Source organism: Protopterus annectens, chromosome 13.part0 (genome assembly GCF_019279795.1).
Source record: "Protopterus annectens isolate FY-2018-M chromosome 13.part0, PAN1.0, whole genome shotgun sequence".
NCBI lineage: Eukaryota > Metazoa > Chordata > Ceratodontiformes > Protopteridae > Protopterus > Protopterus annectens.
The window spans coordinates 282,808,159-282,835,918 of NC_056747.1; the positions used below are offsets into that span (position 1 = coordinate 282,808,159).

A 27,760-nucleotide genomic window follows, 5' to 3' on the forward strand; every position below is an offset into this window, starting at 1 on the left:
TGATATAGATAGGTAGTTTATTACAGAGTATGGGAAGTCTCTGGGACAGGAATCTATCCCTCCGGCATGTTCTGTTTATTGTGGCGACAAGGTTTAGGTCCCTAGAGCATGTAGCTCGGAGGGATTGGGATTTCTTTAAGTGGAGCATGTCCAACAGCTCTGGGTTTGACATAGCTTTGTATGTTAGGCAGAGATCACCTCTGAGTAGGCAATATGCGACGGAGTAAAGCTGGAGTTTTTTGAGATGGTCAGCATAGGGCATCTGTTTGAGGCTGGTAATCCTCTTTGTGAGGTATTTCTGCTGCCTTTCCAGTTGTTGTAGATGTCTTGTGAGGTACGCATCAAAGGCGTTGTACTCTATAATGGGTCTAATGAGTGATGAGTAGAGGGGAACAATTACCTCTTTTTTTCCTGGATGAGAAACCTTTTGTGATGAGGTGTGCCACGTAGAAGGATTTCCTGACTACTGTGGCGATGTGATTATCAAAGGAGATACTACTGTCCACCTGTGTCCCAAGGTCTCATCACACTTTCGGTGTTAAGTAGACTACCGCCAATGTGTTAGTTCATGGGTACAGAGTTTTTACCAAAAGGGATGACAATGCACTTTTTGGCATTGAGTTTGAGGCCATGGCTTTGATACCAGGCATCTGTATCAGTGAGGCCCTTTTGCAGGATATCCACATCATTAGGAGTTTTGATTATGGCTCCTAGTTTGCAGTCATCTGCGAACTTAGTTAGCCAAAGATCTTCTGTGCTAGCCTGTACTTCAGAGAAGTAGATACCAAACAGGAGAGGACCTGGGACTGAACCCTGTGGTACTCCACTTGTCACTATTCTGAAGTTGGATTTAGAGTCTGCTACTTTCACAGTGTGGGTTCTTTCAGTGAGCCAGTTGGCAACCCATCTTGTGACATAGGGATTTATACCTAGTTTAGTGAGTTTATCTGTAATTCCAGAGTGGGGGATGGTGTTGAAAGCCTTGGCGAGATCTAGATAGGCTGTGTGAACCACCTTACCCTCATATACGGCTTTGGTGACCACTTCAAATAAGTCTATCAGGTGTAGGAGACATGATCTGCCTTTTACATAGGTTCATAGGTTCGTACTAGGCTATCGGCCCTAGGGCCTATGCAAGCCTAACAATAACAATTCCCTGGATATTTCTTCCCAAAATATTTACTTCTCTGGACCCCTGTCTAGCAGAGCGACTGACATGATCCCCGGGGTGAATTTCCTATCTTCCATCCAGTCATCAAGGTTCCTTTTGAAGAGGGCCAATGAGGCACTCTGCTTGACATGTATGGGCAGTCTATTCCAGAGTATGGGGAGTCTCTGGGTCAGGAACCTATCCCTCCAGCATGTTTTGTTCATTGTGATGACAAGGTTTAGATCCCTGGAGCGTGTAGCTCTGAGGGATTGGGATTTCTTTAAGCAGAGCATGTCCATCAGCTCAGGGTTTGACATGGCCTTGCATGTTAAGCAGAGATCGCCTCTGAGTAGACGATATGCCACAGAGTATAGCTGGAGTTTTTTTTAGATGGTCAGCATATGGCATCTGCTTTAGGCCTGTGATTTTTTTAGTGAGGAATTTCTGCGGCCTTTCCAGCTGTTGCAGATGTCTTGTGAGGTACATACCAAACTGGGCTTTATACTCTATAATGGGTCTAATGAGGGATGAGTACAGTGGGACAATGACCTCCTTTTTTCTGGATGAAAAGCCCTAAGTGATGAGGTGTGCCACATAGAAGGATTTCCTGACTGTTGTGGCGATGTGGTTATTGAAAGTGAGACCACTGTTCACCTGTGTCACTAAGTCTCTTATCACACTTTCAATGTTTAGTGTCCTGCCACCTATGTTGTAATTCATGGGTACATGTTTTTTTCCAAAGGGGATAACTATACATTTCTTGGCATTAAGCTTGAGCCCATGGCTCTTGCACCAGGCATCTGTTTCTGTAAGGCCCTTTTGTAGAATATCCACATCATTTGGGGATTTAATAATGGCTCCCTGTTTGCAGTCATCTGCGAACTTTGTTAGCCAGAGTCCCTTAGTGTTGGCCTGTACTTCAGAGAAATAGTTGCCAAACAAGAGTGGTCCCAGGACTGAACCCTGAGGTACTCCACTTGCACTTGTCTGGAGCTGGATTTGGATTCTGCTACTTTTACTGTCTGGGTTCTGTCAGTAAGCCATTTGGCAACCCATCGAGTGATGTAGGGATTTATGCCCAGCTTAGTAAGTTTATCTATGATTCCATAGTGAGAGATGGTGTTGAAGACCTTGGCAAGGTCCAGATAGGCTGTGTGGACAGCCTTACCCTCGTCCACAGCTCTGGAGACTGATTCGAAGAAGTCAATCAGATTCAGGAGACAGGATCAGCCCTTCACAAACCCAAACTGGGTGGGGGTCCAGTGTTTGAAGGTTGCCAATGTCTTTGTTTATAAGTTCCATGATAATGCATTCCATGCCCTTGCAGATCAGGCTTGTCAAACTGATGGGACGGTAGTTCCCGGGATCCAAGGCGGATCTTCCCTTGTGGAGCAGGATAACTGTAGCTGTGCGCCACTCAGTGGGCACGAAGCCTGAGGTGAAGCTATGATTAAACATGACACTTAGGTGAGGTGCCAGTTCATTTTGTAGTTCATGTAGTACACAGCCTGGGATGTCATCTGGTCCCATGGATGCTGTATTCTTAGCTTTGGAGAGTGTGGTTTCTACCTGTGTGGCCATGATTACTGGAATTTGGCAATCTTTTGGTATTGAGATGGGCCATTTAGGGGGTGAGAGGGGGGTGAAGTTGGCACTAAATCGATCTGCCAGGATATTGCCAATATCCTTGGGATCAGTATATTTAATGCCATTCTGTTGTAGCTCAGAGCAGATCTGAGCATTGCCATTTAGATTCTTGACATAACTATAGAATGCCTTGTGGTTGTCTTTGGAATCTTTGGCAATTTTATTTTTGTAACTAGCTTTTGAGGATTTTGTAAGGGTTCTCAGCTTCTTACTGAAGCTGGTAAGGGAGTTTTTTGCATCCTGGGATTTTCCTGTTTTCTGCAACAGTTTCTTCCTTCTGTTGTATAGTTTGTTTATAGCAGGGGACCACCAGATTGGCTTTCTTTTTTTGGCGAAGAGCATCTTGGTTCTATTTGGGATGGCACGATTCATGCACGAGTGGATGTGCTCGCACAGTGCCTTAGTGTAGGATTCTGCAATCAGACTTCCAGATCCCGTCTGCGTGGGTGTCGTGAAGTTTGTCACTTCTGACTTCAGTAGCATGAACTTGGCTTTGGAGAAGTTTTTTAAGGAGGTTTCCGTACTTGGGGATGGGGGTGGGATGTGGATGTCATGGGCGATTTGCTTATGGTCAGACCTGACCAATGAGGGGATGACCACTGGTGTGGAGCATCTATCTCCCATGTTGGTAATGACCAGGTGTAATATATTGGAGCCCCTAGTGGGACAATGGATTAGTTGATCCATGGCATTGGAATTTATGAATTCCAAGAACCGTTGGGAAAAGGAGTTGGTACCCGAGTAGTTTTCCCAGTTATTGGCAGGGTAGTTGAAATCACCCAGTATTAGGGTGTTTGGTTGTATCTTAACATTTTCCAGTATGTTTAGAAAGGTGTAGTGAGAATCTTGGGGCATGTTGGGGTATCTGTAGCAAGCTACAGTTTGGATTGCAGTCTTATCTACTGCTAGTTGCACGTGGAGAATTTCTGATGCAACTAGCCTGGAGGTGTGAATATCCTTGGTGAATATGGACACTCCTCCACCTTTAGTGTTTCGGTCTTGGTTTTGTGGCCGAAAAGTGTGGTAAGAATTGTAGCCTGGTATTGCAGGGGTGCTCTCTGGAGCCTTGAACCAGGTCTCAGTTACTGCACAGATATTGATGTTCTCCATTTTTAGGAGTGCCTCGAGAGAGTGCATTTTGAGGTTTAGACTTCTAGCATTGAGTAGCATTACCTTCAGATTTTGCATGCTTGTATCTGTTACGGTGGTGGTTTTATCCTTTGAACCTTGCCTAAAAAAAGGCACTATAGGGGTGGCAAGAACTTTAGCCAGTAACCTGAATCCCAGGGGTGACAGGAGCAGACCATCTCTGGCAAAGTATCGTGGTTTGTCGATCATGTCTTCCCAGGCAGACAAATACTGGATCCCCTTTGAATGACACCAGAAGCTTAGCCAATTGTTGAAGTCAGTCATTTTGTCCTTATACTGTGGTATCATTCTGGGCGAAGGCAGGATGCTATTCAGGGCTAGGGTCATACCTGCCTGGGTCACATGATCCAAGAGCTCTTCCATGTCTCTCTCCATGTAGTCCAGGGAGGTACGTCTCAAGTCATTCACTCCAGCATGGACAATGACAGAGTCGTATTTGTACTTGTTTTGGAGTGACTTGAGTTCATGCGTTATGTGGCGGATCCTGGCACCCGACAGGCAGCTGACTGTAATTTTCTCCTTGTTCAGCTTGGTGAGTGGGACATCAGTGTGCCTGACTATAGAGTCACTTATGACTAAAGTGTTGGGTACATTGTCCTGAGATCAAGCCTGAACTGGGTAGCATCCAGAGTTTGGAGATTACCAATGTCATTTTTTATAAGTTCCATGATGATATGTTCCGTAGCCTTGCAGACCAAGCTCATCAGGCTAATGGGGTGGTAGTTCCTGGGGTCCGTAGTGACTCCCCCTTTGTGGAGTGGGATAACCGTTGCTGTGCGCCATTCAGTGCGCACAAAGCCTGAGCTGAGGCTATGATTGAACATGGTACTTAGATGGGGTGCCAGTTCGTTCTGTAGTTCATGTAGAACGCAGCCTGGGATGTTGTCAGGTCCCATGGATACTGTGTTCTTGGCTTTGGAGAGTGCGGTTGTTACCTGTGTAGCCATGATTACAGGAACTTTGTATTCTTCCAGTATAGAGATGGGCCCTTTAGGGGATGAGAGAGGGGTAAAGTTAGCACTCTGCCAGGATGTTGGCAATATCGGTTGGTTCTGTATATTTAGTGCCATTGTGCTATAACTCAGAGCAGATTTGAGTGTTGCCATTGAGATTCTTGACATAGCTATAGAATGTTTTGTGGTTGTTTTTAGAGTCAGTGGCGATTTTGTTTTCGTAACTAGCTTTGGAGGATTTTATGAGGGATCTCAGCTTCTTACTGAGGCTGACCACAGAGTTCCTCCAATCATGGGATTTTGCTCTTTTTTGCAACAGTTTCTTTCTTTTGTTGTAGAGTTTGTGTATGGCAGGGGACCACCGTATTGGCTTCCTTTTTTTTGGAGGATAGCATCTTGGTTCTGTTAGGGATTGCATGATCCATGCACTTGTGTAAGTGCTTATAAAGTGCAATTGTATAGGATTCAGCAGTCGTACCTCTGTTGTCCGTCAGCATGGGTGTCATGAAGTTTGCCACTTCTGTCTTAAGAAGCGTGAAGTTGGCGTTGGGAGAAATTTTTTATGGTTGTTTCCCTAATGGGGGGTGGGGGTGGGCTGTGGATGTCTCTGGTGATTTTCTTATGGTCAGATCTGACCAACGAGGAATTGACCTCTGGTGTGGAATACCGGTTGCCCATGTTGGTAATGACCAGGTCTAGGATATTGCTGCCCCTGGTGGGGGTATGGATAAGTTGATCCAAGGCATTGGAATTTATGAATTCCAGAAAACGTTGAGCACAAGAGTTGGTACATGAGTAGTTTTCCCAGTTAATGGTGGGGTAGTTGAAATTGCCCATTATTAGGGTGTTAGGTTGTACCCTAATATTTTCCAGTGTGTCAAGAAATGAGGAGTGGGAATCCTGGGGCATGGTGGGGGAATCTGTAGCAAGCTACAATTTGGATTGCAGTCTTGCCCAGAGTTAGTTGCACTTTGATAATCTCGGATGTATTATGCTGAGCAACTAGTCTGGAGGTGTGGATATCCTTAATGAATATGGACATGCCTCCGCCTTTAGTGCTTCGGTCCAGGTTAGGTGGCCGAAAGGTGTGGCATGAATTATAGCCTGGTAATGCAAGGGTGCTCTCTGGAGCCTTGAACCAGGTTTCTGTCACTGCACAGATGTCGATGTTCTCCATTTTAAGGAGTGCATCGAGTGAGTGCATTTTGAGGTTTAGACTTCTAGCATTAAGTAGCATTACCCTCAGATTTTGCTTGCTTGTACCTGTTACGGTGGTGAGTTTGTCATTTGAATTTTGCATAAAAAAAAGGCACTATAGAGGTTAGCCAGTATCCGGAATCCCAAGGGCAATAGGTAAAGGCCACCTCTGGCAAAGCATCGTGGTTTGTCGATCATGTCATCCCAGGCCGACAGATACTGGATCCCCTTAGAATGACACCAGAAGCTTAGCCAATTGTTGAAGTCAGTCATTTTGTCCTTGTACTGTGGTATCATTCTGGGTGATGGCAGGATGCTACTCAGGGCTAGGGTCATACCTGCCTGGACTACAAGATTGGACAGCTCCTCCATGTCTCTCTTCATGTAGTCCGGGAGGTGCATCTCAGGTCATTCACACCAACATGGACAATGACAGAGTCATATTTGTACTTGTTGTGGAGTGACCTGAGTGCATGTGTTATGTGGTGGATCCTGGCACCTGACAGGCAGCTGACAGTAACTTTCTCCTTGTTTAGCCTGGTGAGTGGAACATCAGTGTGCCTGACTGTAGAGTCACCTATGACAAGAGTGCTGGGTACGTTGTTATGCCCGTGTGGGCTATGATTGAGTGGCACACTGAGTTTGTGGGCTTTGTGTCATTTGGGTTGTGTTGGGGGGTGGAGGTTGCTTGCATTTCTGCTTTGGAGGTCCCTGTTGCTTGGGTAGATTTTTTTTGAGAGCCTCCATGTATGTAGGTGTGTGTTTTGTGTTTCTATGTGTGTGTTTTGGTGGTGTAGGTTTTGAGGGACTATGTGATTAGTGTGGTGTGATGCAAGTGTTTAACTTCTCCTCTTGACTGTCTAGTCCAGTCTTGGGTGAAGAGAGCTTTCCTTCCAGTTTGGCTATATAAGTGCATCTCTCACAGTTTGTAGTGTTGGGTGGTAGGAGGAGAGGGTTGTCTGTGTATATGAGGCAATTGTACCTCTTGTGGGGGTGTCAACTAGCTGGTCAGGGCATTGGAGTTAATGAAGTCAAGGCAAGTGTGTTTCCACATGAGTAATTTCCCCAGTTAGTGGATGGGTAGTTAAAGTCGCCCAAAACCATGGTGTTCAGATGTATCTTGATAGACTCAAGTAGATCCAAATAGGCAGAGTGCATGTCCTGATTCATGGAGGGGGTCCTGTAGCTGGCAGTGACTTGAATAGGTGTCCTACCAACAGTTAACTGCACCTGAAGTATCTTCAGGCAATCATGCTGTCTAACCAATCTGGAGGTGTATTTATCTTTAATGAATATTGATACACCGCTGCCTTTAGTTTTCACACCTTCAGTTTGTGGTCTGAATGTGTGGAAGGAGGTGTAGCCTGATATGGCTGGGGTGCTCTCCACAGCCTTGAACCAGGTCTCCGTGACTGCACAAATGTCTTTGTCTTCCAAGGTGAGGACTGTTTCCAGTGAATGCAGCTTCATGTCAAGACTCCACGCGTTTAACAGTAAAACTTTGAGATTCTTATATGGAGTTCTTAACATCAGGAATTTTGTCGTTGAGACACTGCCTACAAAAGGCACTACGGGGGTGGCAAGAGCATTGGCCAGTAGCCAAAATCCAAGGGGTGACAAATGATGACCATCTCTGGCAAAGCACTGAGGTCTCCTGATCATGTCATACTAGGCTGATAGATACTGTATCCCCTTGAAATGACACTGGAAACTAAGCCAGTTATTGAAGTGAATCATTTTCTATCGTATTGAGGCATCATCCTAGGTGAAGGTAAAATGCTGCTTAAGGCTAGGGACATACCAGCCTGAGACACATATCAGCTCAATCATGTGTCTCTTCATATAGTCTAGAAAGGTACATTTCAAGTTGTTCACACCAACATGGACTATGACAGAGTCAAAACAGTACCTGTTGTTGAGAGTCTTGAATGGATGTGTGTGTGATATGGCGGATCCTGGCATCTGACAGACAGCTGACCATGACCTTCTCCTTATCCAGCCTGGTGAGAGGGACATCCGTGTGTCTCACGATGGAATCACCTATGACTAATATGTTTGGCTTTGTATTTTGCCTTAAGGGTTTGACAGGTGAGACACTGGTGCATGAGCTATTATGTGTATTGTGTTCTGCAGAGGAAGTACTATGTGTAACGTGCTTGTGTTTGTGTTTGGGTGGTCTCTGGCGTTGAGGTATGTTTCTGGTGAGGACCTCTGCATATTTAGGTATGTGGATTTGGGTGGAGTGGGAGGTGAGGTGTGCATGTTGACAAACCCACTCATTGTCATATGTACTGACTGGTGTGTGAGAAAGCATGGATTCAGTTATGACCTAAACTAGGTAATTTTAATTTCAGAACATTTTTCTAAAAGTTAGCTATGGCTGAGCTTAACCTCTTCTCTTCCGGTATCCTCTGCTAAAACATATATACATTTAATCAGTTACACTACAGTCAGGACCCACTGTTGGTACATTTATAACACAAGCAGCTTTACAAATACATTTTCAACACAGGCATCTACACAAATCAGTTTGATATACAAATGACACATAATTCTTTACAAGATTCTAGCTAGCTGTGCAGGCATATTACACATCCACTGCCATACTTCTCCTGGCATAACTAGCAGTACCTCACATTGTCACAGCTTTAATTATTTTGATTTCTGCCCTTTTTTGTTACTCAGCGTTCGTTACTCCAAACGTTGCAGGTAATGTAACATGTACAGTGACCGTCAGACGGTCTGTGTATATGAAATAGTCTACAGCTGCCATTTTACATACCACAGTCAGTAGTGCTTGTTAGAATAACCAAACCTGTTTGTTATGTTCTCCAAGTTAAATGCACATCTACCTTCTAATGATTGGCTTAATCTGAAAGATGATTCATATTAGTATAGGGAAGTTATGCTTGTTTTTGCTGTCTTTGTCTCTGCAGGTGGATATTTCAGTGTTGCTGCCTTCTTTCTTCATAGCTTGGTCTACATACTTTGAAAAGCTGGAAGCAGGAACTAGTTACATGATTGTCTGCTACTTGTCCTCAGGATGCAACAATTATGTGTGTTTACACATGTCCTGAAAATGTACTTTTTTATTTACTGCACCAACAAAAATAACAGCCTTGCGCTTGCCACATGACAGTTGACCTTCAAATAATGTTGGGGGTCAGCTGAAATAGAATGTTTTTGTGATCTCTAGTTCTGCTTGTTTTATGTATTTGATGCCTTTAACGTTTCCCAGAAGGTTATTTTAGTGCAAGTGTTCGGTGGGTGTCCTTACCTCATAGCTGCCGGAAAGTGCACTAAAAGCAACACAACTTAGAACACTAAGCAGCACAAGAACTTCAGTTGTCAATCAGGCTGTTTTTCTCGTTACCTTGACAACTTGGTCCTTGTTCTGAAACTGGGAAAAAAATCACTGATAATGGATGTACAGAAAAAAATAAATAAATAGGAGGTTGTCACTTGAAAATTTTGTATGGAAAACAAATTACTGATATCCAAGTGTGAATACTTGAAGACCAGAAGACATGCTGAGTTTTATAAAGAAGGTAATGTATTTTTCACTGATTGCAAGTTGAAAGATGCCCTTAACTCCTGTTTCAGTATGCAGGAGAAATGTAAAATTCACTCGTATGTTTTTTTTTTTCCTAAAAATACTGACCTGTCACTTTTGGATCAAAAAGTTGTGATGGATACCCTCTGTATCCCATCATTCACACTTTCTGGTGATGTGATGCAGGGATCATAAGGACATATGTCTTTGATAAACTTGTATTTCTTTTTTTCTTTTTTAGCAAACTGTGTAATGAAGTGACTGTTCTTATAAGATCACAGCTACTTCGTAAGACGTTGCTGATTTGAGGTAGCTTTGATTTATTAACAATGGTCACTTTGTTCATAAAGCATCATAGACTTGTATAAAACTTTCTTTTTTGTTCCCTTCATATCATGTCACAATGTGAGTGTGGATGATGTAGATGACTGAATATTCACTGAATGGTCACTTTGTTCATAAAGCATCATAGAATTGTATAAAACTTTTATTTTGTTCCCTTCATATCATGTCACAATGTGAGTGTGGATGATGTAGATGTTGACTGAATATTCTGGAAGTGACAGTCAAGCAAACTCATTATAAACAATTACTAATGATTCAACATTTTCATCAAGTATTAAATGGGGATTAAAATAACTTATCAATGAGGCATCATTGCCATCTTTGCATTTGCAGTCTCTTTTGATTTTTTAAGTGGTCACTGAAAAGGAAAACTCTTGAGAAACACTGGCATAAAGAAGTGGTGTGAATGCCTGTCCAGACAGCCAGCTGTCAGTATAGACAGTGTACTTGCTCCCCAGTTTAAGGAAAAAGGTCTGATTTACTTGAAATGTATAAAGTCTGAGGGTTAACTGTAATTGCAGAGTTGTTTTTTTAGTAAAGGAAACAGAATCCGTGAGAGGTGAGAAGTCATCTAGTTAAGACTGGTCAGTCAAGAAAACGTGTGTTCAAAGATGAGTGAGCCACCAAGAGAAATGTAGCAAAATTTTAAAAGGAAAATTTATATCGTGGACCTGGGCTGCCTTTTGTTCCTATTTAAAGATTGTAGTGTAAATTAGGAGGGTGGCACTGTGAGTAAAAGCATCTTGAAAAGCATGTCTTATAGATGCTTGTGCATCAGCTAAGGGGGAATCTTTACTTGTCGAGAAACGAAGAGCAAGATGGTCTTTCATAGTATGATAGTTGCACAGTAATTTGTGCATGATTTTGCATTAACAGCCTCAAAGAAGAAGAAAGAAAATAGACTTAACTGTATTCTTCCTTTTAATTTGTGTTGAGTGCCAACTGTGATATTCTCTTGAGTAATTTGTGTTGTGTGCAAACTTTCCTTTTCTCTTATTGCAGTTGTGTTTTACTCTTTAACGTGTAGTATTTGTGTTGTGTGCACTTAGAACACAGCAGAGGCAGTAGTGGGCAACTGAGCATATGCCTTGGGTAACATATGAGTGAAATAAATACTGCTGGATTTTGTTTTACACATCCTCCTATTAATTGATGCTACTGTTTCCCTGACATGTGTCTTTCTGTGTGTAACTGTTTACATTTTTTGTTTGTGAAGCTGTGACTAAAAAGAGGATTGTATGGATTTACAGAGGACTACCAACTAAATATGGGTATGGAGATACCTCTAATCAGGTGATCAGACAGGATAGAAATTCCAATGCAGCAGTACCCCCACCCCCACCCTCACACGCACCTTTCAGACATACATATTCTTATCAGCATTTTTCCATTTTTTAGCTTGTTCATTATGAGGCTGAAGTTTTCAGTACCTTTTTCAGTAAATGATACCAAGGGAATTAAAGGACATTGTACCTTCTTGAAGTTGTAGCAGAAAGAAATGGACATCAGTGAAAGACCTTGTGTAGAAACTGTTGAAGGCTTCCTGCATGTTCCATGTTTTATTTTGCCTATGATCCTGTTTAGCTTGTTTTACATTAAGCTCAGAGAGATTCTCTTGCCCATGTGTCACTCATGTCATTTGAACTGTGTGGTATAAAATGGAGGAAAATAACTGCATTAATTTTTTACCTCTACATCAACAAAACGCTATCAAAACCTATAAAATATGTAATGGAACGAGACAGGGTTGTCCTCTTTCCCCTCATCTATTCAATCTATATTTTGAGCCCTTTTGTCTCCACATCTCACAGAATACCTTTCATTCTATTCCCAGATGTTTGAATACCCAAATAACTTTATCCGCCTTTGCCGACGATTTAAATATCTATTTTGAACACCCACCCACAGACCTGACGAAATTAGTTAACTCAATCAAGCTATTTTCGGGATGTTCAAATTATAAAGCTAATCAAAAGAAATCATTAATCTTCCCTATTAACCCATTAAACCATAAAGAATATTTACTGGCTGACTCTCCCTTCAAAGTTGTATATTCCTTCAGATATCTTGGAATACAGTACAAACATAACTAACTACTCATCCATGTATCAGAAAAATCTACTGAAGTTCTGGACCAGTATCACACAAGATCTTCATAGATGGCAACAGTTGCTTTCTATGTTATCTAAAGCAGCAGTTACCAGGATAAATGCCCTACCTAAACTATCAGTTCAATGCCTCAAACTTGGTCATCACAAATAACTTTTTCCAGAAAATTAATAACGATTTGGCTAAATGTATTTGATTTCCTAAATCTGTTAGAATTAGCTATTTAAAATTAACATACCCCAAAGAAAAAGGGGGACTGAGTTTACCTGACATTTGGCTTTATTACTGGATTATCTGTGCAAACAGGATTATCTCAATCTCAGAATTCTCTCCCAAGAAAGACACCTGGTCCCCAGCCTGACTTAAAATTTGACACAAACACCTGAGTAGCCAAAACGTAAAACCCAAAGCTTTACCCTTCCTAACCCCAACAAACCTTAGGAATTTTAGCATTAATAATTTTCTGATGCAGAGAGTTAAGACATTCCAAGACCTAATAAAATCTCTCAGCCTGGATAAATCCCTTCCCTGCCTTCAACCTTTACATATGATCCCCAACATTAGACTTAACAATAAACCACTTAACCTTTCAGGTTATCCTCGAATAAGGTCTGGGATATTTATAAATATAAAGAGAAATCACTGCAAGAACTCCATAACTGCTTAAATTTGAGTAATAAATAAGAGAGCTCATTTTAACTCTAACCGTTAGTACATTTACCATCCAGAAATATTTAATTAGTTTAGTGGACATCATTATCTAGCAATAAAAGAATGTTCTCAAATACCTACAAATTGGTTAGGGCCATTAATTATGAATCTGCACTCTTATTCTCAAAGTACTGGGACCAACAGGGATGTGATTTCACTGTAGATCAGAATTGTTTACACACAGTTAATGATCAACAATAACACCTACTTCACTCTATCCGTCTTAAATAAATTTAATGCTAATGTCTCCCCATCATGCCCATGCTGTTCCTTCCCTCAAGCAGACCTTCTACATGGTTTATGGTTCTGCAAGCACACCCACAAGCTTTGGTGCTCTCTTAAGGTGCGTTTTGAAAAAGTGGGATACCAAAAATCGACCCCATCATGGGAACTAGCAGTTCTACACATTCATCTAAGTTGAAGCATCATGCCCTAATTACCCTTTGCTTACTAATTAAGTTTTACATAACTAAAAACTGGTTAGATCACTCCAAACTTTCTTGGAATGGTTTTAGGAATATGTCAACAAAATACATATCCTCTCAAAAACCGATTATAAGAAATATTAATAAGCAGGTATATTACCAAAAATTCTGGAAACCTATCTTTGACATCATTCTTGATAAATAGCCATGGGTCAGAACCAGTGATCCATTGTCCTATGTTTTTTCTACCTAGTTAAATATAGTATATACCTCCTCTTTATGTTCTAGGTGATACTTTGTGGATAATAGGCTCCTTTTTCCTGATTTCAGTAGCACTGTTTGTAAATAATGTATATAGTCGCTATTTGTTGGGTTGGTAGAGGTTAGTAGTTTTATTGTATCCACACGCATGTATGTTACTGTTCTATTTATATGTCAGATTATTATTTGTGTTTTCCTGTTTTTGATGCACAAAACAATAAAATATTATTGGAGAAAAAACTGCATTAATTTTTAACATTCCATTCACATCATGGCTGCTTGTAAATCTGTATTTTGCCAACTTCCAGTCTGTACTGAACCCATGACAGAATGTTTCAGTATGTGTGCTTTGCATAGCTGTGAAAACCTTACATTGGCCAGATTGGATGTGTGGATGGCCCTACCCAGTGGATAAGGTAGTATGTGCTCCTGGCAACTGAAAAAGGTACTGCAACACTAAAATCTACAGAATCCATTGCCGTCCTTTGTGGCTGCGTTGTTAGAGTCACTAATTCTGTGGTTCTGCCAAGGTTCACTACAAATGCATATTTGGTTGGCAACATTTTGTCCTGTTTTTGCTGTGCTAATCAGGCTTTTGTAGCCTCTTTGAGAATTTCACACCAGCCTGTTTGTCATATTCCAAAATGTAGCCACTTCCCAACACTCTGCATGTTTCTAGTCAGTATACACTTTCAATACTAAAAAAAGTCTAAATTTACACATTTAAGCAAAATAAAAATAAAATTAGCCAGCTGGGTATTGCCATTTTATAAAATATGTAACTCAATAAACTTAAAACCATGGTAAGTATGTTATTGACTTTCTTACATTTTGGCATGTCTCTCTGCACAACATAATGTGTTTCAAAAAGGTTTGGGCAGGGGTGCAAACACTCTGGGATCAGTTATGGAAGTGCAGTTACTCTGGTGGAAGCCATGGCACATGCTCGAGGGAAGGGGGTGAAGCTGCTTGCATAAGGACAACCCTCACATTTAGCCTATTGCTAGTCCCCCCCTTTTGCACAAGCTGAGTGTTCATAGGCAAGGTTCTGGCATAAGTAAAGACTCAAACTACCCTTGATAGCTGTCTAAATGATAACCCCTCCTGGTCGACCCTCACTCTCTAGAAGGTGAGCAAATAGACCATTTGGCTGTGAGGAAGCTAATGACCGACAGTAAAGACAGACTACAAAAAAATGGTTGCTATGGGCATATATATGCCTCTTGGTTACCATCTTGGCCCTTTCATGATTTCTTTCTGGCTTTTGAGTCTTTGAGCCTTTGTATCAGTTGGGGACATCAGCATGTCAACAGTAAGAAATGTGTTAGTTGTGAAAAGTGTGTGTGTGTGTGTGTGTGTGTGTGTGTGTGTGTGTGTGTGTGTGTGTGTCTGTCTGTCTGTCTGTGTGTCTGTGTTTGTATTACTTTCTGACTTTCACTGCAACAATTTTCTTGTTGGGGCAGGACAGTGCCTGGTTCAGTTCTTTAAAGAAGTCTATAAGATTACAGTAGTGGTTTTCTCATATGGTTAAGACAGTTGTTTTCCCAAAGTGTAAATAAATAAGTAAAGTAAATAAGTGGTTATGGTAGGATTTGCACTCTCATGTATTTAGCTGGCAATCCTACTGTTTCTCCTCAGGGCTAACATCATGCACATGGTAATCCCTTTGTGAGAGCACAGGTGCTGCTTTTGCCTGTCATGATGTGTTCCAGACCTATGAACCCCTTCCCATGGATTACACACACTGCAGGAGTAGACACAGAGCCTGTGGGATACTGCATTTTGCTCATTTCCAGATGTGAATGACCGCAAATGCCGCCAGTGCAGCTGCAGCGTCAGTGCCAGCCTTTATGATGTCATTATTCTCTCAAGTTCCTTTGCACTGAAAAGTCTGTGCTTAATGCTTAACAAATGTCCAGCATTGCTCAAAGGGGTGTGTCTTAAAAAAATGAGAGCTATAATTAGAGCTCAAGTGGTTTCTGTTAGGAATGAGAAAAATATTACTTCTTACACAACTGAAATTGTAGTGTGTGTGTTCGGGGGATTCTTTAGAATTACATGTTGAAAATAAAGCCATTACCCCTTTAGATGTCAGTGTTAGGCAGCTTTAAACCAACTGTAGTCTAAGGTACTTCAAGGACGTACATGACAATGATGCAACAGTTAACGATGGCACTGCCTTTATCAGCCTCCTCCCCCTACCCACCCCCATACTGCTGTTTCTAATTTGGAAAGTTGCACAATCTTTAGTCCCGTTATCATTTTAAAGTATACACCACTTGTGACAAGTTATTAAAAACTACTCTGATGACCATAGTAACTTCAAACCTGCAACTCGATCCTTTAACATTCCTTCAAAAATGTTTCAACACTGTGTGTGTGTGTGTGTGTGTGTGTGTGTGTGTGTGTGTGTGTGTGTGTGTGTGTGTGTGTGTGTTTTGCAGTCTTCATTATTGTGGAGAGAGGAATCTATAAAACAAACTGCTTTATCTTCTAAAAAGAGACTTTTCTCTGTGTTGCACAGAGGGTAATACAACCCCTAAATGCTTGTGAAATGGTTATTGTGGATGGATCCTGTGATATTGATGAAGTTTTTTGTTAACCAACCCTGTAATTTCAGTAAGCTTCACCCTCCTGAATAGATCTGAGTTTGACGAATGAAGTCTGAAACATCACTCCTTAGTAGCTACTAAAATTATGCTAGGGAGCATGGGTTAAATTTGCTTTTTTTTCTTACTGGTCAAATGTAACTCTTATAATCAACATACCTATCTTTTCTGTTATAACCGCTAGTTAAAGGAAAGTCTGTTTTTGGTAATTTGAATTTTTGCAATTTACCATAAGCCATCCTGGTTTCTGCAATAAATATAGTCCTTGCATTCAGATTACAAGCTGCAGTGTCTTCTGGGAAACTTATGAGTGGTAGTTAATGTCATCATTCTCTTGGCACAAAAGAGTGCATTATGGCATTTGTAGCCACTGCCAACTAGCTTACCCATCCACTAGCCTTGTGTATGACTCTATTAACTTGCTTCTGACACTGCCTTTGTGGCTATAAAACCTTATCAGAATCAAATCTTTTCCTGTAGAAAGAATCCATGTTTATGGTGCCTTAAATTAAATTTCAGTTAAATTTCTTTAATTTATTTAGGTACTGTATAGGTATACTTAGCATGAACTACAACCTGAAACCACCAGTTGTGATTTTTATTTTCATTCATTAATTCTAGGACTGCAGTGAAAGCTCATTTCATGGAATTGTAGATTTTGCTTGAGGGATGCAGAGTTCTCTGTGTATGCAGACGCTCACACTGTGTGTGTGTGTGTGTGTGTGTGTGTGTGTGTGTGTGTGTGTGTGTGTGTGTGTGTGTGTGTGTGTGTGTGTGTGTGTGTGCGTAAATATGCAGGTCTCTTTCTACACTATGGTTGGAGGGGGGATGAAAGAAAAAAAAAACTTGTTACCAACTTGGTTGTAGATTTAAAGAGAGAAATTAGATTTAAAGAGAAAAAAATCCTTTTTCAATTGATAGCTAGACAGTGCCCTCTACTGCCCCTTCTGGGAACTTCTCAATCTTCCTGGAAGTTGTCTCAAGATGCAGGTTGTTGAACAGAAGCACTGCTGTGCCAAATAGTTATCTCCTTAGCTGGATAGAAAATGATTTTATTAATTGCATCATTTACCACCACTCCTTGCATCTGATCTGATTGGTTAAAAGCCTCCCCAGTGGGAGCAGGCACAGTGTTGCAAACCTTTAAATACCATATGCTTGCCATTATGCCCAGATATCAACTGGGAAGCCAAAAGAATGTGATTATTAAATATTATGTAGGCTGACACTGTTTTTGTTACTAATGCTGACAGTGTTTTCAGGACAGTGATGATACTATCAAAAGCACTTTTCACTCTAATTGTTTAGGACTATAAAACAACACTTGTGTTTACTTGCTTATGATATGATGGTCCTTTCTTGTTTGTAAATCATGGTAACAGCATTTCCTTTATGTTGAAACCACTGTTATCTGAAAGCTGCTTTATGGCTCCCCCCTTCAGTGCTGACTAAAGGTGTTATTGGTAGTTGTAAATGTGGCGTATGTATATGTGTGTGTGTGTGTGTGTGTGTGTGTGCGTAGATATATATATATATATATATATATATATATATATATATATATATATATACACAAAATAAAATCATTGTTGCTGGAGGTGGAGTTTGAGCATATTCAAATATTAGTACCACATTGTAACTCTGATCTATAGTATTGTGTGCTATGTCATTTATAAATTAACTCTTATTTGTGAAACTTAACTGTGACCCAAAAGTGAGGGATGTTGCTAAAATGTGTTGGAACATACCTGTAGCTTCATTCATAGGTCCATAGGTTAGTACTAGGCTAATTGCCCCTTGTGGGCCATTTTAAGCTAGCCAATTACCCCACGTGAGAATCAAACCCTGCACCTTGTGTTTGGCAGGTAAACACCGTAACCATTATGCCATCCTCCTACCCATAAGAAACAATGGTAGATGGTAGTTGCCTTGTAAAAGCAAGGAATGCATATATTAACAATTGCTTATCTTCTGTTTGTGTTACTTAAAATAAATAAATAAATAAATAAATTGTGTCTTGAAATGATGGTCTGTATTGCCAGATGAAAGTGCTTAACCTTGTGTTGTTGCAATAAAGTGGTGTAGTTTCATTTTATTCCGCTCCTGGCTTTTTTATTTTATCTGTTTGTATTCAGTGGTTTTGCTTTTGCGAGTGTCATGAAATAATGTATTTTTTTATTCATGAAAAGTATCAGCCATTACAGAGCTGCTCCCACTCAGAATGTACTAGAATTGTGTTTTGTTACAGCAAACTACTACATTGGCAAGACCACCGCTGCCTGAGTAGGAGCTATGCACAGAACCTGCAAAGACTATACAAGCCAGCAAGTAGTTTAGCATTGTAACTGGCAGGAGGGGAGGGCAGTTGTAGGGGGGTCAGCAGTGAATGTCATCCGTATTTGTGGATGGAAGTAGGAAAGTCTGTTGAGAGGTGTTATCAGATTTATAAATGGAGAGTCCAAAGAGAACCTTAACTAAATGCCACCAGACTCTGCAAATGTATCTGTTGGAGAGCTGCACCTTCTATATTATTTTATGTACAAGTTTGCCCCCTAAGTCAACAAATTAAGAGTTTTAGAAAGATCACAGCATAATTTGCAGAGAAAGTGCATATATAACTAGTAAAGGTGTCTTGATCATCAGGTAAATCTTTATACTTGACGAGAGAGTACCTCCCCCCCCCAAAAAAAAAAATCACCACCACACAGGACCAGTCCAAAATCTTTTGCTATGGCAAATATAGATACAAGGATGCCAAAAAGGAATCGGGAAAAGGCCAAACACAGGCAAAAACACTACTTCCAGCAGGTAACCCCTCCTTCAGTTAATCTCACCCCCACAGCCCCCATACACAGGGGACACCATATATATTTCACTATGTGCTTTATCTGCAAGACCAATTATGATTGTCTTAAATTCTCTAGATTTCAGTGAGCTGTATTGTGATTGTCTAGGTACTGATTGACATACCCTTTATAATTTTGTATATACTTTGTTGTTCCATTTTATGCATGTATGATTTTATATATTTGCTTGTAACTTATTTTGCTTGATGTATTTAATTAAGCAAATGTACAGTCTGATTAAGTTTCCTGTGTCATTTGTTGTGTCCTCAGTAATGACTTCTCCCCATCACTGATGCCCCATGGTAAGACAATGGTCCACAAAACTACCATACTGACTGACTGAACAGATAGAAAAAAGTTTTGTTCTCCAAGTTCCAAACTAATTTAGTAATGCATTGATTCTGTAACTTACAGTACATACTAAATTGCTAACAAAAATTTCTCTAATCCGATGTCCTTTTAGCTGCTGTGCTTGGTTTGTCAAAGGACTACACTTTTTCCGTTTGAAAACATGTCAGTGTGCTGAAGTTCTGTCCTGCAGTGCAGTCTGTAGAATGTTACATTGTAGCAGTTCATATCAGTGTGCTGAAGTTCTGTCCTGCAGTGCAGTCTGTAGAATGTTACATTGTAGCAGTTCATATCAGTGTGCTGAAGTTCTGTCCTGCAGTGCAGTCTGTAGAATGTTACATTGTAGCAGTTCAGATCTGAGGTTAGTCATCTCCTTTTATTGATTGATTTTTTGGGATGTGCAGAGCAGAGGTCAGTACTGTGACCATCATCACTAGTCCATGACCCTTGATTGAGTGTGTGTGTGTGTTTGTGTCACCCAGCACAAGTGAGTCACACTGACATTAAAGCCACAGTTAACAGAAGCTGAGATGCATGGGTATGACAGCTTTATGCTGTAAGACCACCTTTTGAAACCAAACATGATTATGCTGTAAAGTCCACAGGAGATTATGTGGATGGAATGCTTCAACCAATAACAAGAGTTGTTACTGTAGCTAAAAATCATTACTAATAATGTAACACAGCCATCATAAAGTTCAGAAGTGTGCAACACAGCATGAATAAATAGCCACAGTCATAAAAGAACAGGTAGTGCAGGAAAGCAAATTAATTGCCATAAAAATGTACATAAAATTTAATGAATGTAGAAGAATAGCCATGGGAAGAGGTTTTTCTAACTTGTAGTTTGTTGCAGCACTCAGAAATTAACACCAGTGAGAATGCCCAAGAAAATTAAGATTAGAAGCCACCTAACACTGGACTAACCAGTGTCCAGGGAGGGTCAAACTGATGTGTAGAGATGGGAATGTGTTTTATGGTGCATATGTGGAAGGAGGCTAAAGTTTATAGTATAACAAAAATGGCATCCTGCAACTAGGTAGAATTAAGTAATGTACATTACAGAGCACAGAAAATTATATATGTATAACATGCACTTACAGGGAAAAACAGCAACATTTTTTATATGGTTTACGATCAAACCCTGAGCTATACGTGTCATCCAAAAACACTGTTTATCCCTATTAATCAAGTTCCATTGAAACTAAACCATTTCTCCTGCCTTTGTCTAAATGCATGGGCATTTAACTCCTCAGAGGCAAAGTGCCAGCAAGAATTTACAGGGACCTTGTCTCCAGATGATTGGGACAATTTTGCTCCTGAAGTACCATGTTGCTCATAACCATCAGACCCTATGTAAAACAATCTGTAGACTCACACACACAGTTGCACTGACCCTCAGTTCCCATTTCTCAGGTCCCCTTATTCACAAAATTCTGCTGAACTACCCCTTCAACAGGGGACATGCACGTAGATATTATTGCCTGTCTATATAGGTAGTAACCAAAGAAAACACCTAAATTTTACCAACTTTATCTGTATTTTCTTGATGGCTTCAGCACACTTGTTTAATGTGTATTCTGAAGTTGCTGTGTACCAGTTACTGCTGTCTGGGACTATTTGGGTTACCTTGTTGTTCTGCTTGACAGCTGTCCACTGTCTGTTCTCAGGTCATGGGACTAACAGAATATGAGCAGCTTTGCTGGTGATGTGACCTTAGCCTTAACCATTATGTTCCTTTTCTGTTTCTCTTAAAGGGACCACCAGGCTCTCAGCCATCGCCGCATGCACAGCCGCCTCCTCACAACCCCAACAACCCCATGATGGGACCTCACAGTCAGGTAAGGATTTAAGCTGAATGATCTGGGACTGCGTCTTATCCATGCTTTTAGGCAAGAGGAGACAGGCCAGTTTCAAAGAATCCTAAGCAAACATTTTTTAAAGAAATCTGTGCCTAATACAGATACTAGTGCATGCCCTGTACCCTGTACCTGCACCCAGTTATGGCTTTCATCAGGGGATTTATGTCCTGAGTTATGTTTGACAGTGTGCCATACAACAGCTGGCATCCTTTGGCATATTCACCCACAGCTATCTTTTTGCTCACCCGTCCACCATGCTGTGCGCTTGTTATGCTGATCAGTACTACCGGCTAAAGGAAGGCATATTTCATGTATAGTAACATAATCTGCATATGCCAAGTTGAGTGGTATGCAGTAGATGACCACAGATGATTCTGAGGCTACAGTGATTGGCAAAAATATTAGAATACAGAGCATTGTACTGTGAATCTAACCTTTATACCTCATATGCTGCAGTTCCTGTATTATGCACAGCTTGAAATGCATAAGAGAGACAGTAAACTAGTTTATATAATATGTGTGCTTTTATGTGTCTGTGTACATACTCATGTTTCATTAGGGTTGTGAAAAAGGCAAAATGAATTCCCACATCTCATCCACTGAGCATGCTTGCTTTACCCCCACATTCAGCTTCTGTCATTTTTTTTTATTGAGAAAAGGATGCTGACGACATTGAGAGCAACTGAAGTCTACAAGATGGAAGTGGTCTTGTGTTAGCCATACATTGAGTAGATGAGGTAAACAGTGGGTCGCAAAAACAAGCTCAAACAAATGAAACTGTGCACACCCTGGTGTCTGGTGGGATACGGACCAGTGGCTGAAGATATGAAGACATTGTATCTTTTCTGATACCTTGACATTAATTTTAACATAGTCTATGTCTTAACTAGTCAGGACATCGCATAACTGTTCCACTTTGCGTACTTAGTGGTGCTACTTGGGGTCTTACATTGTACAAGGGAAAACGTTTGCATTTCTGACTATTAAGTACATAAATGCTTGAGTGATGAATGCCTCTGTATCAATTTAAGTATGGCGTGGTTACAGTATACGTAGTGGAATTTGTCAATAGCAGTTTAGTCACATATAGGAAGCAGCTACTGAAGAAATTGGAGCTAGAATTCATAAAAGTGCATAAGCTTTTACTTGCAGGGGGCACTTATAGGACAGTAATTACAGAGATATTGAAAGTGTTGTGGAAATCAGAAATGATGGTGGTAAAATTTAAAATGCTGATAGATAAAGCCCTTTAACCCATTTTCCTGGCATATAGTGCTTCAGCATGTTGTTTATAATGGTGTCTGAGAGACACACACACACACACACACACACACACACACACACACACACACACACACACACACACACAGAGGCACACGCACACATGCACACGCACACACACACATGCGCACACACAGGCTCAGACACACACAGGCACAGACACACACACAGGCACACGCACACGCACACACATGCACAGACACACACACAGACACACACAGGCACAGCCACACACACACACACACACACAGGCACACACACACACGCACAGACACACACACACACACACACACACACACACACACACACACACACACACACACACACACACACACACACACACAATTGTTTCTCTGTCTCTCTTTCTTTTCCTTATTCATCTCATTTCTTGTTGTCCTTGAATTCAGACAATGTTTCACACGCCCTTTCCTGCCTTCTTTGAAAACACTGACAGTTGCTTTCCATCACAACTTTTGGCTTCTGAGATTTTGCTTCTCATGGTAGAATTGCAGATTCCCCTCTTGTAAATCCAGCAGTTGTAATTGTTGAAAATAAGAGTGATGTGAAAACCAGTAAAATGCCACAGTAAAAGCACTCACCAAACAGCAGTTGGAGAGGTGGCACTGGACACCCAGGTAAACCAAAAATGTGCTGTGAATCACAGGCTGGCTACTTACAAGCTTTAATGCTGTAAGGCATTCAGTACATGCAAGGCATGTTCAGAGAGTAAAAACGTGTGCAACAGCACTAAATAGAAAGGAGAGACAAGGACCTGTTTATGAATATATATATATATATATATATATATATATATATATATATATATATATATATATATATATATATATATATATATATATATATATATATATATATGTATATGAATATATATGTATATATATATATATATATACACATATATATATATATATGTATATATATGTATATATATGAATATATATGTATATATATGAATATATATGTATATATATGAATATATATATATATATAAATATATATGAATATATATATATATATATATATATATATATATATATATATATATATATATATCCTAGTGAGTTTAGCATAGAAACACTGTAGTTTGTGACTGCACACACAATACAAACAGAAAAAGTTGAAAATACAGCACATCTGTCTCATTCTACTGCAATGGCTAGTGACTGTAGGTAGTATATCCATATTGTGTGCCCCTGATGTACTAGATAGTACTAGACAAAGTAGCGTGTAGGTACACTGTTGTGTGTACCAGAACTGTGCAGGGTTAATGAGTACATGGGTACACTGTTGAATGTACCAGAACTGTGCAGTGTTAATGGGGACATAGGTATACTGTTGTGTGTACCAGAACTGTGCAGGGTTAATGGGGACACGGGTACACTGTTGTGTGTACTAGAACTGTGCAGGGTTAATGGGGACATAGGTATACTGTTGTGTGTACCAGAACTGTGCAGGTTTAATGGAGATATGGGTACACTGTTGTGTGTACTTGAACTGTGCATGGTTAATGGGGGCATGGATACACTGTTGTGTGTGCCAGCACTGTGCAGGGCTAATGGGGACATGGGTACACTGCTGTGTGTATCGGAACTCTGCAGGTTTGATGGGGACATGAGTACACTGTTGTGTGTACCAGTACTGTGCAGGGTTAATGGGGACATAGGGCACAGACTATCTATGCCATGACAGTGTAGCGGCACTGTGTAGCTTTAGTATCAGCAAAGGAAACTGGGCAGTGTTGTAGGCATACACTATACCATTGGGTTATGGCTGATGCAAGCTCTACCCCTGAGGTACCAAACACACTACTGAAAATGTACACTGACACTGCATCCATAAGTGTTAATTACATGCTTCAGTGGACAGATGTTTATATGGTACAAAGCTTAAGGCCAGTTTCAAAGAATCCTAAGCAAACAATTTTAAAGAAATATGTGCTTGATACAAACAGTAGTGCATCACCTGTACCTGCGCTCAGTTATGGCATTCATCTGGGGGTTTTGTATCCTGATTTATGTTGTAAACCAGTGCTGTGATAGTAAAAATAAAGACTACTGTAGGAGATGGGCTGTGGTCCTCATTATGAGTGAAGTTCATTAACTTTTATGCTGTGTAACACCATGGCATTGCCCTGTCACATCTGCTCCCCCATTTATCATGGCACTGACTTCCATATAGGAACAGGCACAAGCCAGTGTCAGGTTGCCAGCGTATGTTCTTTGGGATGCAGCAGCTTTTGTGTTGTCAGAGGTCACCAATGGCATTCAGTGCACTGATTTGTATGCTGTTGTGCTGCCTAAGGTCACAGTGGCATGCAGTTCACTGGTTTATATGGCACAGTGCTACAGAGTCTCTGGTTTTGTGTATATTATCCCTGATGCATTTTCAACTTCTCTGACAGGGTTTCTTGTTTATTACAAGCAATGCTAATATGCAGGGCATGATGACTAATCTGGAGTGCTTGATGGATGGCACACTTTCTACTGTACCACCAATATTCCAGTAATTTTATACCATTCCTGGTAAGGTAACAGTAGCACTAATTAATGTATTTCGGTAATTGACACATGGATTAATGTGAGGGGTAGATGCTCATCCCTATTGGGGCATTTTTTAACAACTGCCTGATATGGTTTTTGACATACAGTTGAGGTTAAAGGCATTGGTAATGACCACAGACTTAGAGCCCACACTAGTTTCCGTATGCCCCCCCCCCCCCAATGTCTTCCTGTTCCATCCTATCCAGAGTGTGTGGGTGAGGTATGCAACATTCAGGTCTGGCTACCCTATATGGATGGGATATAAAGCTCATTTCATAGTTTGTGTCTGTTTGCACTGGCTTTACTTGTTGGCTAGGTATTAATAAGATTATGGAAGCTGAAAGCAGAGATCTGTCCAGAAGTTGAGCTACTATGGAAGTGGTTTGTTGAGACATGTCTTTGACATTGTTTGGTGAAAGCTTTAGGGAGCTGTAACAGAACCATGGTTTCCTCACATGGTGTAGTCAGTCTGCCATTAGACCAACTCTGAAGAGGGCTGAGTTATGGCATCAGAGAATCTGTAAAATCTTGCCTATTCTCTGCACCCCTAATTTGCAGTCATCCCTATTGGCAAAATCTCCTTTCATAATTCTCATGTTGGATTAGTTCTTAGAATACTTTCTGCTACTTTATGTTGTGTTGTGAGCCTTAAATGTATAGGTCTAAAATATTCCTTCAAGTCAGGTAATCCTAAACAACCTTCCTCCGTTGGAAGGATCAGTTTAAACCACTTGACCCTTGTGTTCTCCCCCTTCCAGATAAATTATTTCAACTCTTTATTAATCGTTGTCCGCACCTTCTCATCTGGTTGATAAAATATGCCTTACCCATATATAAAATTAATGGGACTAAAAACATTTTCACTTCTTACTATCGACATTCATAAACAGGAGTGTCTGTTTTTTTCAGTTTTTGTGTTATCTTTTGTTTTGTCTCTTCCCACATATCCTTAGCTTACATAACAGAAGCCTTTTTAATCTGTACTCCAAAGTACTTCATCTTATAGTGTCCCCATAAATGTGAGTATTGCTGAAATAACTCATGTTTGGGTACATTGGACACGTGTTGTTGAATTAGGGAATAAGTGAACCAACATGAAAGTAATGTCAGTAAGAGGAGGAAGATTGAATTGTATCATATGTGAGGGATCATCTTGTGACTTGGATTTATTTCAAGAAAAAAATATTAGTATTAAGAACACGTAGCAACTTCTGTTTTTACCAGCAGGGCAACCAAGATTATTTGGTTTAGTTTGAAGACTGTTTTTTAAAAGTGCAGGTTTGTTATCTCCACTTTGGTAATCAGGCAAAAGATATATGACAAAGGGAAGAAAGATTTTTTGACCATGATTTTTTCAGGGCAGACCATCCAGCAACAAGTTCAATTTTTTGATGCCATGAAGGGTATGTCATCTAAAAAAACTTAAAACTTTAAATTGGTGTAATCTTGCTGTTTTCATGTTTTTTTTCCATGGGGTAAAACTATTTGCATATCTTATGAGAGCATTACATACATACATACATACATACAGAATATTTCAAGCATGGGCATTAAAGTCCTGACTTGCCAATATACCAAAACAGTTGTTCCCAAAATAATTGTCCAGGTTGTTCTTCAAATATCTAAACTAGTGCTTGCTTAAATGTAATTTGGTGGTCTATTCCACCCATCAACTACTCTCTTAGATGACCAATTAGTACACTTCTCATTCTTATAGAGTCTTCTACACAGGTTATCTGATGTTTCTCTACTATTTTGATAACTCCAAACACTCCCAGAGGTAATTGTCTCTAAATGCCATATTTACCTGAATAAGGTCTCCTCTTAAATATTTATATGAGACACTGTTCAAGTTTAGATATTTTAGTCTTTTCATAATAACTTAAATGTTCATATCCATGGATGCCCTTGGTATATTTTCACTGTACTCTTTCCAGTTTTGTCATGCTTGTTTTTTATAAGTTTCCATATTGTCATGCCAATACTGAAGTTTGTGTCTAATGTAACTAACAGCGATCTAATCATTTCTGATTTCATAGACTTTAATAAATCTTTCTGTATAACTTATAGTTCTATATCATTAACCAATTCATTGATATGATTAGAAAAACCCAAAGCTGGATCTACCTATATACCCAGGTCATTACGTAAATCTACAGTTTCAATCACTATGTGCTGTATGGAATATTCACTTTTCAGTTTTTGTCTCGTAAGTCTTATATGCTTAGTTCTTGATGTGTTTAGTAGCATATTATTTTCCTGTGCCCAAATGGTCAATTTAGTCAAGTTATTTTGCAAACATGCCCTATCTTTAACACATGTAATCAATCTACCCAATTTCAAACAATCGCATAGAGACTATAGAACACCTCAGATGAAAAAGATAGATCTGAAAGATACAGTCTAAATAATTATGGGTCTAGGACAGAACCCCGTGGAACACCCTGACTTTAACAAAGAATTTCACCTGTCCAGTTGCTGTGTGATACTTGCCTTGTCCTATTTGAAAGCCATATAGCTGTCCATCTTATCAACAGTATGTCAATACTTAGTTGTTCTAATTTACTAATCAGTGTTTTGTGTATGATCCTGTCAAATGCTGAAGTTAAATCTATATAAATTACATCACAGCACAATCTTTTATTCATAGTTATATTGTTATAGAACATCGTGTTACAGGTGGTAATAGGGGTCTACTTCTAAATTTCGAAGTTTCAAAATATCGACTTTCTTATGGTCAAGAAAATAAGATT

The 27,760-nt window shown here is 40.1% G+C and overlaps 1 protein-coding gene across 3 annotated transcripts in view; it reads left to right on the top strand.

Annotated features, from left to right (window-relative positions):
- Positions 1 to 27,760, top strand: part of SSBP4 (single stranded DNA binding protein 4) — a 1,807,268-nt gene that overhangs the window by 1,520,853 nt on the left and 258,655 nt on the right. For 2 of the 3 annotated variants that reach the window (XM_044053842.1, XM_044053844.1), the window contains one exon: positions 21,061 to 21,144. The exons of the other annotated variant lie outside the window; for it this stretch is intronic. In XM_044053842.1, coding sequence (XP_043909777.1) covers positions 21,061 to 21,144 — 84 coding nt within the window. The remainder of the gene's footprint in view (positions 1 to 21,060; positions 21,145 to 27,760) is intronic. 3 annotated transcript variants of the gene reach the window in all.